This window comes from Amphiura filiformis, chromosome 9 (assembly GCF_039555335.1).
Source record: "Amphiura filiformis chromosome 9, Afil_fr2py, whole genome shotgun sequence".
Taxonomy (NCBI): domain Eukaryota; kingdom Metazoa; phylum Echinodermata; class Ophiuroidea; order Amphilepidida; family Amphiuridae; genus Amphiura; species Amphiura filiformis.
This window is the reverse complement of record NC_092636.1, coordinates 61,803,018-61,816,586: the sequence shown is the minus strand read 5'-3', so window position 1 is coordinate 61,816,586 and position 13,569 is coordinate 61,803,018. Positions and strand designations below refer to the sequence as shown.

General features: G+C 36.9%; 1 protein-coding gene across 1 annotated transcript in view; it reads right to left on the bottom strand.

The window, feature by feature from the left end:
• Positions 1 to 9,436, bottom strand: part of LOC140161283 (acid ceramidase-like) — a 45,306-nt gene extending 35,870 nt beyond the window's left edge. Inside the window, exons 1-2 of the mRNA XM_072184755.1 lie at positions 9,268 to 9,436; positions 430 to 561 (exon numbers count right to left, since the gene is read on the bottom strand). Of these exons, the coding sequence (XP_072040856.1) occupies positions 430 to 561; positions 9,268 to 9,357 (222 nt within the window). The 5' untranslated portion in view covers positions 9,358 to 9,436. The remainder of the gene's footprint in view (positions 1 to 429; positions 562 to 9,267) is intronic.
• Positions 9,437 to 13,569: the final 4,133 nt, after the last annotated feature.

Below are 13,569 nucleotides of genomic sequence, written 5' to 3'. Positions count from 1 at the left end.
ACCCTAGACATTCCGCAAATAACCTTCACAACCAGGATCAACTCTCCAAGTTTTGTACCGGTTACAATGAGACAATTAGCGGTAAGTTCCTTGTCCAGGGGAATTTCAAGCAAACTCAATTTTTCCACAAGAGCGTAGGCACCGCCAGGGTTTGAACCTGCAACCTCTTGCACCATAGTCGAACACCTTATCAATTGAGCTAACTTGACTGCTACAACAGAACATTAGAGCTTAGAAAGAAAGAAAGAACTACAAAAACTGAACAGAAAGAACTTCATAACAGGAAGAGAAAGAGAAAGAAATATCATATTAAACAAACAAAGATATGAAATTAAAGAACATAGAAACAGAGTTGGCAAAAGAGAAACAATGAAAAATAAATGTAAAATATGAACACATTTTTAGCAACAAAACATGTAAAGTACTTACTTCGCCTGTTTTATTCTTAACCAGTGGAGTCCAACGGTCCTCAGGAGCCAGGTCAAGGTTCAAAACAAAGGTGTCAACCTTTGTTTCCGAGGATGGGGGAGGATAGACATCTGTTCTGCAATCTTCAGTAAACTGTCAACAAAAATATACATATTATAATTCGTCGGGTGTCAAACCCAAGATGTGTTACATACTACATAGTGACGCATGTTGATCGCAAATTTATCAAAAAATGGACATCGGGAAAACATTGAGTAGGTAAATTGTATTGGGCATAGATTATAAACTTGCCATTAATGTTCAGCAAATTATCTGTCTATTAAAATTAGACCCTCGAAAGATATTTTCAAAATGTTAAAATGTAGTAAAATCGTACATCTCACATATGTACCGTACTGACGTTGAGTATAGTCCCACCCCGTTTTGGGTGAACATTTGTCAAAATTGGGGGTGGGACTATACTCAATTTCAAAAAAAAAAAAAAAAATTTTTTTAAAGTTTTTTTTTTTTTTTGGTTTTATAAATCCCTAGACCTAGACCTAAATGCTAGGATCATTCATGGTTGACCTAAAAAAAAAAAAAAAAAAAAAAAAAATTCAAGATATTTTGTATTTTTAATATGAAAATTGATAATTTGTATTCATGTCATAGTCTATTAATGATTTCAAAATGCATTGAATTTGAATGCATTTTGAAATCATTAATAGATTATGACATGAATACCAAGTATCAATTTTCATATTAAAAATACAAAATATCTTGAAATTTTTTTTTTTTATTTTTTATTTTTAAGTCAACCATGAATGATACTAGCATTTAGGTCTAGGTCCTGGGACACTACAAAGCCGAAAAAATAAATTAATTTCAATTTCTGAAATTTTTCGAAAATTTGGGGGTGGGACTTTACTCGAAGGTGGGACTATACTCGCGTCAGTACGGTAATAGATTGCAAAAGTTATCTGTCACTATGTCTTGCACAAATTTTTTTGAGAGCTCAACATCTGCCACTACTGATGGATTTTACCGTAAAGTGTAGATCCATCACTATGTAATGCACCTGACAAATTAAATGGTTTGTATCAGGGGTGTAAATTAACGGTTATTTGTCTATCACAATGCGGTCCGTTAGCCATGTAACAGATGTAAAAAAAAGTTATTTAGTTTTTCGGTTTTGGAGTGTCTCTGGACCTAAATGCTAAATGCTAGGATCATTCATATCATGGTTGGAATTAAGGTTTGCTAGTTTGATTGTGCAAATCGATCGTCGCCATGTTTTGAATTCTTCCTAACAGTATGAAAAGGAAGTACCTCGTATTGGACACACCACCTCGTTTTAAAGTGCCCCTGAACAATGGTGGATTAGCTTTGTTATCCTGGCAATGCAAGTAGTAAAACAAGGTATGAAACAAGTACTTATTCCAGCCAAAGTAGTTTTGAAGTGGAATGTCTTGAATTGCTACTCATTTTGAAGTGGATGGTGTAACCAAATGGTGTAACCTATACAAAGGAGAGACAAAAGATAATTCCTCATTGTTACAGGGAATTAAAAACGAGGTGATTTGCCCAATACAGGTTACTTTTTTTCACAGTGTAATTGACTCCAAATACTATATCGTTCATGAATCATGGCCCTGTGGTGAGGATTGAGGAACGAACAAGTAGGGCCATAATTAGAAAGCAAAATTATACTTATGCTACTCAAATTTGGTACACTCACTGGAGCACTTTCATCGGATCAACTTGTATCTTCAGTGGATGTTATTGCTGAAGACGCCGGTTGACCTGGTGGAAGCGCTCCGGTGAGTGTACCAAATTTGAGTAGGCCTAGCGTAGAAGAAGTATAATTTTGCTTTATATTTACGTTTACTGCTACATTTGCAGTTGCACTCAATGGGGGAAATCACAAAACATGTCATAAAATAAATACCAGTACCTCTTGATAAACACAATTCCAAAAGTTTGATTTCTTATCAGGGAAATCAGCTGCCAATAATTATTCATAACCTCATTAATATATGCGAAGCCTGTGATCCAATCAAAAGAAATTGATTGCCTGACCGCGCACTAACTGCGATGACTCCTGACGTGCTACAATGACTTCTGCGCGCGCGTGCATGTATATATGCTAAGCGTTATGGTAACGCACACGCCTACACCATAATAATAATAATAATAAACAGACACTTAATATAGCGCATTATTACGAAGAGCCTCAATGCGCTTTACAACAAAATATACAAGCATAAAAAACATTAAAAGAACCAACACGCCTAAGAATACAGTCAGAAGGAGAGCAAAACAAGGCCAAAGGCTGAAACTCAAACGTGATGGTTTTACGAAAGCAGGCTAGCAATAAAAGTAAAATACAGTTATAGAACCACAAAATATAGGCAAGCAATATAATGATATAATATGAAAGTAAGCTACAAATATATCAAAGCAAATATAAACAGAAAATATTTCAATTACAAATGCCAAGTAATAAAAAGAGAGTATGGATGACCAGCATCCACGCCCTCGGCAAAAAAAGAACATGTCAAACAACATTATTTTAATGCAGGCAAAACCTTATCTAAACAAACATTAGAATACATAACATAAGAGCATATTACATTTCAACAAACTATATGAAACCACTAATGATCAATTATCGGAAAGATCATTAATAATTATGAAAACAAAACCAAATAATGTGATCAAGCAATTAACAAAGATACAATATATATGCAAAATATAATGCAAAATGAATCAAAATATGAACCAATATGAGGAACACGCAAAGGCTAGAGTAAATAGGGAACCCTTGAATAACGAAGAGGTCACCAGTACATATGAGCAACATTAAGATGCAAACAAAGTATAATGATAAACAATTCAATCATAAATACAACAAATATAAAAAAAGCATGAAACCGGTTATCATGAACATACAAAGACAAAATATTATATGGAACCCTGGAGGAGCAGAGGTCGCCAGTACATGCATCCTCAGCCTAGATCCTCAGCATCCGGCTCTTGAAACAAGCAGGGAACCCGAGCACAAGAAAAATAAGCAAAACACACAACCCTGGTGGAACAGAGGTTGCTAGCACATGCATCCACAACCAAGATCTTCTTGATGAAGCAGGGTATTACAAATTTTGAAACATGTGTGTCTTGAGCAATTTTTTGAAACAAGCAGCAGATGTAGCGGAACGGATGTTTTCTGGTAAGGTGTTCCACAGTGCGGGTGCAGCTGACGCTGAAAGCTCTATCGCCGTAAAACTGCGTAGATGAGCGGCGGTAACAGACAGAAGAGTTTTGGAAGATGGCGAAGATGACGTTTGGGCTTGTACAATGAAATGATGTCAGATATGTAGCGTGGAGCAAGGTCGTTGATCGCTTTATAGGTGAGAAGAAGGATCTTATAAGCTGTACGCTGTTTGACCGGGAGCCAGTGAAGGGAATGAAGAACTGGGGAGATGTGTTACGTGACGAGATACTGCGTGCGACAAGTCTGGCAGCCGTATTCTGGACTCGTTGAAGCTTGTTGATGTCGGAACAAGGAAGACCATACAGGGCAGAATTGCATGAATCCAAACGCGATGTAACAAAAAAGCGTGAACCAGTCGCGCACATGTTGTATCATCTAAAAATTGCGAATTTGGCCGATCTGACGAATTGCTGTGAGAGCACCTTTGCAAGTGTTGGAAATGTGGTCTTTCATTCAAGCTCGTCGTCGAAATGGACACCAAGATTGCGGCGCACGATGACGCGTTGATCTCTGAATCACCAATTGTAACAGTAGGAGATGGGGATGATGTATTTGAAAAACGTGATCTGAAATGAAGAACTTCGGTTTTAGCATCATTGAGAACAAGCTTATTTTCGATGGCCCACAATTTCACATCCTGGATACATTTCTCAATTCTGGAGACTGCTGTATCTCTATCCTCTGGAGGGAATGTGAGGTAGAGTTGCGTGTCGTCTGCATAAACGATAGTGTTGATACCATGGCTGTTAATGATGTCCTGAAGAGACCATGCCGTCGTGCTTCTGTGATTGGTAGCTCTTGTTGTCAGCGCGAATGTTAATTCACCTGGTTGATTTTTTTTGTAGGGTAGGTAATAAGAATAATTAAAACTGATTATATTTAACAGCGTTTTATGACATAAAATAACATGAAATGCTATTTTGATTTGTTCAAAATATCAGATACGACAGTAATGAATGACAATAATAACTTTGCACCATTTATTTTGAGTTCATTTGAAATTGTCAGGTTTTGTTTTGGGCCGAGGTATTTTTCCGAGGGAGCGGGAGCTACCGCTCCCTCGAAAAAATACCTCGGCCCAAAACAAAACCCTCCGATTTCACACAATAATGACCTCAAAATAGATGGTGTAACAGGGTTCGGTTTTTGCCGGCAAAGTGGCAAAAACTGGCAAAAACCTGTTTTTGCCAGGTTTTGTCGATGTCTGGTTTAAACCGGCAAAAAATCACATATAGTTACTCAAATATTAAAAAGTAACACAGAAAGCTCATAAACAGTAACACAAAACTATTAATGAATCATTCAATAATTTTTTTTCTCATCAAGTCCTTAAAATGAAAAAGTTTTCAATTTGATTTTTGCCACATTTCGGTTAAATGCACTTGAGCAATGAAAACACATGCTTTGAATGTTACTTATAATTACAAAATCTGGCCTTGTTACACTCAGGAAATAATTTTTGTAACTTAATTATTTGTTTTGAGATTAAAAACTGAACTACATTGTATAAATCCCTTTTTTAGTTTTTGCCATTTTTATCCGGCAAAAACTGTTTTTGCCAAGCAGTTATAACCGTGGTTAAAACCATGTTTTTTCCATGCTGCAAAAATCTGCGAACCCTGTGGTGTAAAGTTATTTGTCTAACCAAAGAACAGGCAAATTGGTATTTTCTGTGCTGAGAAAATTGACTGGAACCGAAAGGCCCTGTACTATGGTACTATCAGTATCAGAGTAGTTTGCAATGAAAACTTTAAAAACCGGGCAAACAAACACATCATTTAATCGGTATGACATTTTCGTTATTTTGGTGCTCCCCTATCGTTGTGCAGAGAGCTACTACGGAGCTACTACGGTAATGGGTTCCCTGTACATGCTGTAGTCATTGGTAGTACATTCTGAGTTTAGCTCGTTCACGTAGCGTTTTCGTTGTCCCACTGGCCTACTACAACGCACACCGTCGACGTCCTATACGATAAATATAAATTTAATACTCCGTTGGTGAGCGACGGGCGAGTGGTAGTGAGCGACAGGCGAGTGGTATTTCACTGAACGCAAGAAAAGGAGTTCTATCTGATTGGCTAGCAATCGATCGCTTAGGTCGCTCAGTAGTCAACTACAAACTCATGCATTCAATTCGATTGAAATCGATTATTCTATTATTGACGAAGATAAAGAGCGTGATAGTGTGTCAATAATGTACATTGTATTGCACCTGGTTTTACCAGCATTCCTTTATAAAATAATTTTCTCAAAGAGTTAAATATTATCAAAATTTTTACTCAGGATTTCAAATGTTTTACATCAAAATTGCAGTTAAACATATCCACAGCAAAATACCGGTCCTCAATAATTAGTACATTTAATTTCCAGTTAGTACATTTAAACGAAACCTGTGATTTACGTGACAACAAATAAAATTTTCTTACAATAGAAATATCATATGGGATACTGATATGGTAGGCCGCAACCGCCACAACGTGGAGCTGCTACGCGTAGCTGACTTTTTGTTCCGTGGAGCCAAATTGACCAATCATGTTAGAGGTTTTCATTACTCGGAGGTAAAACTGACCAATCAAGTACGACTTACTCATTACGTGAAGCGAATTTAGTCATTAAGAATTTGCCAGACGAGCTTCACGTGTAGTTGCAAGATATCCTCGGTCACGATAGTTATGATTCAAAAGTAATTTATGAAAAGTACGAACCGACTTATTATTAAGATGGACATGCACTCACAAGAAACTCATACAGTATTGTACACAACTATATAGCTAGGCAGAGTGGTGGTAAACCATGCACACCAGTGGCGTAACCAGCGGGGGGGGGCTGGAGCCCCCCCCCCATTTTGAACCCTTGCCCCCTGTTTGCCCCCCCCAAATGAAAAAGTTAAAGTAGGCCTACTTCTGAGAGTTATTAATTAACCTCATATCTGGTCATTTTAACCTTAAAAATTTTACCATTTGTACCATACACTTCTTTTGTCGCCAAAAGGTTCTGCATTCCTGCCCCCTCATTTATTATGTTTGCCCCGCTTGCCCCCCAAATGAAAATGTCTAGTTACGCCACTGATGCACACAATTCTGCGATCTGCAGTGTATCGCTGGGAGCTGATTTGTACATCTTGCGCGGCGTGGCCTGCGGAATTCGACCTTCAGCAAACCAGTTCGGATTTACTTTATATACTAGTAGTAGGCCATACATACTGTAGTTCACGGTACTGCCCGTTTTCCTATACACAATACGCAGTGCGCTCACCATTGACGCGTGACCTAGTGTATGTTAGAAGTATTATGCCATTGCCTATATGACATCACTGTGTAAAAAATAACCAGTCAATATTTAAAGTATTCTCTGAAATTCTAGAAAATATAGTTTTGTAACATTTCCTAAATTTTTAGCTAATTTAGGTGTTTGGAAATATTGGTACTAGGAAGGATATGTAAACGACAGATAACACCAAAAAATATGAACAAATTATTTCTAAACCGTGTTAAGTCTGCAAACCATTATGCTTCTCATTTTCAAGAACGCTGGTTAACAATAAGCAGACTATTGTCTCATTTCGTAAACAAAAGCCCAGACAGTATTGTTACCTTTATGCGTTAAGCTTTATAATCATTCACCCAACTGAAACTATAATACCAGCTCATTGTTCATTGCACAGGTAAAACAGACACAAGTGCAGTGTGTATTTAACCAGAGAAGATCTGATGTAACATAGTTGAGCTGTTTTCATTGAGTGTTATCTTGGTTTATTAATAATAGCTTTTAATGGGGTTTAAGTCCTTCAAAGGTCGTGGTGAATTCTACTGTAGACATGACTGCATCATGATTATTTTAAAGTCAACAACATTCAACAATATGATCACCGTGATAGTATGACAGTATCAGTACCGTGGGTGTCAGTGATCCTGGCCTGACACAGTAGACAAACAAACAAACACGCCACACACATGGCACATGCATGCAAGGTAACATTGACTATACACTAATCAAACAATGGTACCGTATTGATCCTGTACAACTGTTGGTGGTTTATTTACATTCGATTCATTTAAAATCCACATAGTAAACATTAATTTTGGCAAGAGTTTTCTCTCTCTGGAACGATGATGCATCAACTGGCTCCGCGTAATGAAAAGATCTAACATGATTGGTCAATTTAGCTCCGCGAAGCGAAAAGTAAGCTACGCGTAGCAGCTCCACGCACGTTGTGGCGGTTACGACCAGCCATATACTGATCATGCGAAAATCGTAAAACATAGAATAGAAACAGTGTGGCCGGCTCTCAAAATCTCAAATTGTATGCATAGCCTGAGTCGCACGGCCTATCTCGAACAAAATCACCATGCGTAGTTGTTGAAAAACGTGCGGATTCATCGTACTACCACGCAATTTTTAACACGAAGATATAGGGATGATGATGGTGTGCAACGTAGATTGCCTGGCGATCGGAGTGTTATCGTCAGAGTTGTTCGAGCATATGTACTCTAATGCAAATCTTTGATTTGCGTTAGAGATAACAAGTATGCCAGGCTTTTGCATAGTCCGATGCATAAAATTGTACCGAGACGTAAACATGCTTCATAGTTCACAAACACACTTCATAAGCGTGTCATTATAAGCTTTATTCTATTGCATGTATTGAGCCGTACCTTTTTACATTTTCGATACTTACGATCCTGAAAATTGGAAGCAATTATAAGCTGATTTTTGCTGGCTGCACAGCTGACGAAAAGATGGCAGAAATTTAGCCTCACCATGTGGGAGCAATTGACGCGGCAAATGTTCATGAATAATGACTGGAAGGTCATAGGCTAACAGCTTCTATAGATGAGAGTATATTATTATCACGTGAGCTTACTTGACATAACCTGACCTTAGACTGCTGCCCTCAGTCGTCAACCTGACAACGCTCATTGATGACCATTCCATTTGAAAATGGGTGAATATGGCTATGATGAGGATGTGACGTCAGATAAACAATTGTTGAAGTACCCTTTCACGTTGGTTTCTGCTTTAAGTTGGGCTTTTAATTGTTTGTCAAATATGGAATCGATGCATCCAGGCACTCTATGATAAGCAGATGGCACTTCAACTTCTAATAAAATGGATATGGCTGACGCCGCCCTATTTCTCTTAATGGACTAATCCATTGCCACTCTCTCGCAAGATGACCTCTTCCCATTCTAATGCCCTTTTACTTCGTGAAATAAGGCGATCACCTGAGAATATTGGAGCAATTTTTCCAGAAATAGTGATGAAATATCTACCTAAATGCACCTGAAATGGCACATAGAACTGAGAATTACTTCAACAACACGCATAGTAACAAATTGGTAGGTAAAGATATGTACAAGGAGGTATTTAGGGATATTTCAGAATTGCCTATTGTTATTACAATGATATTACGTAACGGTAAGCTTACGTAATTTGTTTACCGACCGATATTCAGGGCGAAGGGACACTAGCCACGAATGCGAGGGCATCCGTGAGCAAATTCGTGGCTAGTGTTTCTCGAGCAACGTCAGAGCACCTCGGACTAATTCTGAGTAAGCTTAACTAATTTACTTTTTTAGACTTACAGGAGGAATGTCTTGAGCATAAACACCAGCGACTGCCACCGCAAATATCACTAGCAATAATTTGAACTTCATTTTGTCCCCAAAATACATCAGCCAAGAGAAATAAAATCGTTGTTTTCACCGGATTTCATGTGGTTTTTTTCCCCGATTTCCGATCCCAACTTGTGATCCCAACTTGTGACAAAATTAGTGTTACTATAGTCAATACCAGATTGGGGTTCAGGTAAAATCTCTAATTAAAAAATAATCACGATTTTTTTTTCTTAAATATCTTTGTTTTTTAAAATGCTCTTTCAGTACGTACAAATTACTTAAACTAGATATATTGATACAAATCATATAAGCAAAATAATAAATGATTTCATTAAACTTTACCTGTTATAAAAACACTGCTCTCTAATGTCATGTGACTTGTACCACTGATCATATGACATTGTTTTGATGTCCATTCACCTTTCAATTATTAAAGGTGCATTATTCTTCTCGTGGCAACGTGATTCACTTTCTTTTACAGCGTTATTTTTTGAAGTTTTCAGAATAACATTTTCTGGAAAAAAACACAGTGTTTTAGATTTTATAATGAGCCTTTTTGTTTCAAGAAGAAAACCCTGGTCATATTTGTTTAAAAAGTGGACTTTCAAGTGGTTAATTCTGTCAAACAAGTGGACCAATCACTGCTTTCTCAACAATATAGATTTCTTTTTGGTATATCAAAGTTTTGGTCGAATGGTGAAAAGGGTAAATTTTTAGCCAAAATGATCACAAAAAACGTGCATTTTATGCCATAGGTCATAGAAAACTGTTGTGATTAACTTTTTTGATTCAAACATCCATCTTAACAGTTATACACCTTCCATGATGAATAGGCCTATGACATTTTTCAAACAATTTCCAAAGTAAACATTACTGTTTTTGTCAAAACTGCACAAAACCACAAAAAAATGGCATTGTCATGTCACCCATTGTATTGAATTAAGTGATGATTTAGTTCATAGAAATTAAAATATCCATGTGTCATGCTGCACACCAAAATATGAAGTTTTTACTTCATTTAGTTTTAAAGAATGGGGGTGGGGTCACCCACATGTAAAGGTGGTACGGGTACGTGCGAGGTCAAGGTTCCTTTTTTCAGGCTCTCCAACAGTTCCTTAAGGGAAGGGGTATGAACGTTTGGGCAGTATTTATTGTGGGACATTAGAGCACATCAGACATATCGAATTGCATTCTGAATACGAAGAATGGCCTTCTGATATCAAATAATTTTGATTTTTTGAAATTCGCAAAGTAATACACATTTTATGGCAAATCATTAAAAATTAATATTTTTGATAGTTAACAGTACTCGAAGTAAACTTCATAAATCTGATGATTTCTACCTAAAGTGTATGTAGGTGGGATGAAAAGCCGACGATCAATTGAAAATGTTGACCTTTCGTATTAAAGGTATGGATTTTTTCCCAAAACACCAAAAAAAAATTAGGTCTTTTTGGGGAAAAAATCCATATCTTCAATATGAAAGGTCAAAATTTTCAATTGATCGTCGGCTTTTCCTCCCAGCTACATACACTTTAAGACTATATCATTAAATTTATAAAATTTACTTTGAGGAATGTTAAATCTCCAAAATGTGAAAAATATCAAATTTTAATAATTTGTCATAAAATTGGTATTATATCGTGAAAAAAAAAAAATGAAAATTATTTGATATCAGAAAGACATTCTTCGTATTCAGAATGCAATTCGATAGGTCTGATGTGCTCTCATGTCCTACAAAAAATGCTGTCGAAACGCTCAAAACGCTCATTCCAGTTCCCTTAAGGTTATTAATTATTTTAAACTGTTGTGATTTGGTCGTTCACAGCATCTTACGAATGGTAGTGAGCTTTGGCAAAAACTGCATTGCTCAATCCATAGCGAGTGTGTACAAGAATTAAAATATCACAGATGTACTTTTATACACTCATAGAAATGACTTGTTCGCCTTGTTGGCGCAATTCAAAAGGAGTAAGTTTGGACAACTCAAAATAGTGTAAAAGTTGCCAAAACAAAATTCATTTTAGTTATCCGAACTTAAAAATGCTGAAAAAGCTCAAAAAGTTCCGTCAGCTAATCAACTTTGTTATTACTTAAAAAGTTGATGTAAGTCGTTGCGTCAACTTTTTAAGTAATGGCAACTTCTGAATTCAAGTTCAGGGAACTTAGAAAAATAAACAAGGTTCAAAGAACCAATTAGTTGAGTTATTGTAACTCAACATGTAAGTTGATGTAACTCGTTCATATTAAGTTACTGGTACTTATTGTTTTGAGTTATTCCAGTTTGGTACTTTGTTACCTAATTCACGTAATTGGATCATTTTCTGCACAATTAGCAGTATTCAAATATTTATTTTTGTAATCAGTGCAAAATTTTGTATACTATAGCACACCTCTATTATGCTAACCTAGGCTAGTTTCATTTTCTGAGTTGTAACAACTCAATAAAGGAAGTGCAAATGAGTGCGACCAACATAATGATATCGAGTCAGCGTTACTCAAAATTGTATACGCGTTGGCATTACTCGGAAAGTTGACGCAACGACTTACATCAACTTACTGAGTAATGCCAACGAACAATTTCTATGAGTGTAGGTGCTGCGGTTCTTGAGTTACGTTGTAAAGAGGGCTGAAACAACAACACTTTTGTAAAACGTACATGACTCATTAATAAAAATAAATTAAGCAAGTTTGCAAAGTACGGTATACGATTTGTAGAATTAACTTTTGCAAAACATCAAGGTGTTAATTTTCAATAATATATTGATCTAGATAATATGGAAAACGATTTTTAGGTTGCTTCGACCAACAATACCTCGTCTACCCTTAAGGCCCACATTTGATCGGCTCCAGTTCTTTGAGCCTCAAACTCTGTAGCTCTTTCGCTCAAATTTGAACTTTTTTTTAGCGCCGCAAGCTATAATTTGGCCAGATTTCAGTTAACTAGACCCGCCCCTCAAAACGTTCAGTTCATCAAGCCCCCGGATTAAGCCCCTATTTTGTCTGAAAATCAGTTCTTAGTTCCCAAAGTGCGGCGCTCTTCCGCACCGCACACCCCTCATATCAAAATTTGAGTGCCCACCGGGAGTATAGGCCTAGGGAACTTTTGGCTATAGGCCAGTGAAATCATCCAGCACTGATCATGCTGATTACAACATCAGAATCTATTTAATCACCATTCATATCAGAAAAGGATGCTTAACAACACAAAAATCCCAGTAGTCCCAAAAATCCCAGTAGTGGAAAAGTGACTAATTTGCATAAATCCAAAATGCCCGCTTATGCAGCGGGTGAATTTTGAATTGATCAACTCTTTTAATAAAACCCATAAAAAGGATTCAGAATTTTTAATCATTTGCCATAAAATGTGTACTCTATCGCGAATTTTAAAAAAAAAATCAAAATTATTTGATATCAGAAGGACATTCTTCGTCAGAATACAATTCGATATGTCTGTTGTGCTCTCATGTCCCACAAAAAATACTGTCCAAACGTTCCAGCCCTTAAACATGCTTTTCTGAAATGAATGGTGCGTAAATGGGTTTTGTTGGAATGAGTCAGGGAATGAGTGGTGAGTTACTGAAAAGACCCAATATCATGATATGATTGTCGTCTCTACTGGTTCCACCGTATTACCAGTTGCCTAGCAACCTCAAACAAGTTTAAGTTGGTAGTTTTATTTTTATTTTTTGTAAAATAAATTAAAGTCGAATGCAAAAGTTCCCTATTGATCTTGTGTGTTTACGTGTCCGTGTGGTATCGTGGCCCTAGCAACGTCCAAAAGGTTGTTCCGCTCTATAATTTTTATTTAATGTTTTGTCAATGTAGATGAATTGTTTTAATATTATTTTAGGACCAGGGTTACAATAGACATAGATTAAGGTTAGCCGAGAGTTTTTCATGCGCTTGATTTCAGAGGGCGTAAGTTCATAACAGAAACAGCCATGCAGAAAATGAACAAGCGTACCGGGACGTAGGCCTACTTACAATAGAATATCGATCCACGGTCAAGACATGAAAACGCTATGAAACTTGGCTTAGCTCGTGCCCGGAGCTCGGATGCCGGGGGGGTAGCACAAGCCGTTTTCGGCAATTTTCACAAGGATTTTATAAATTTTAAAATTGATTGGGGGCATTTTGAATTTATAGCCTTGATATCTTTGATGAAGTCAATGCTGCTATTCCCCTGATTACAATGTAAGGGTAGGCAACAACAACAATATCAAAAAGCAATTATTTGTAAATCGAATTTGGGATGAAAATCAACAA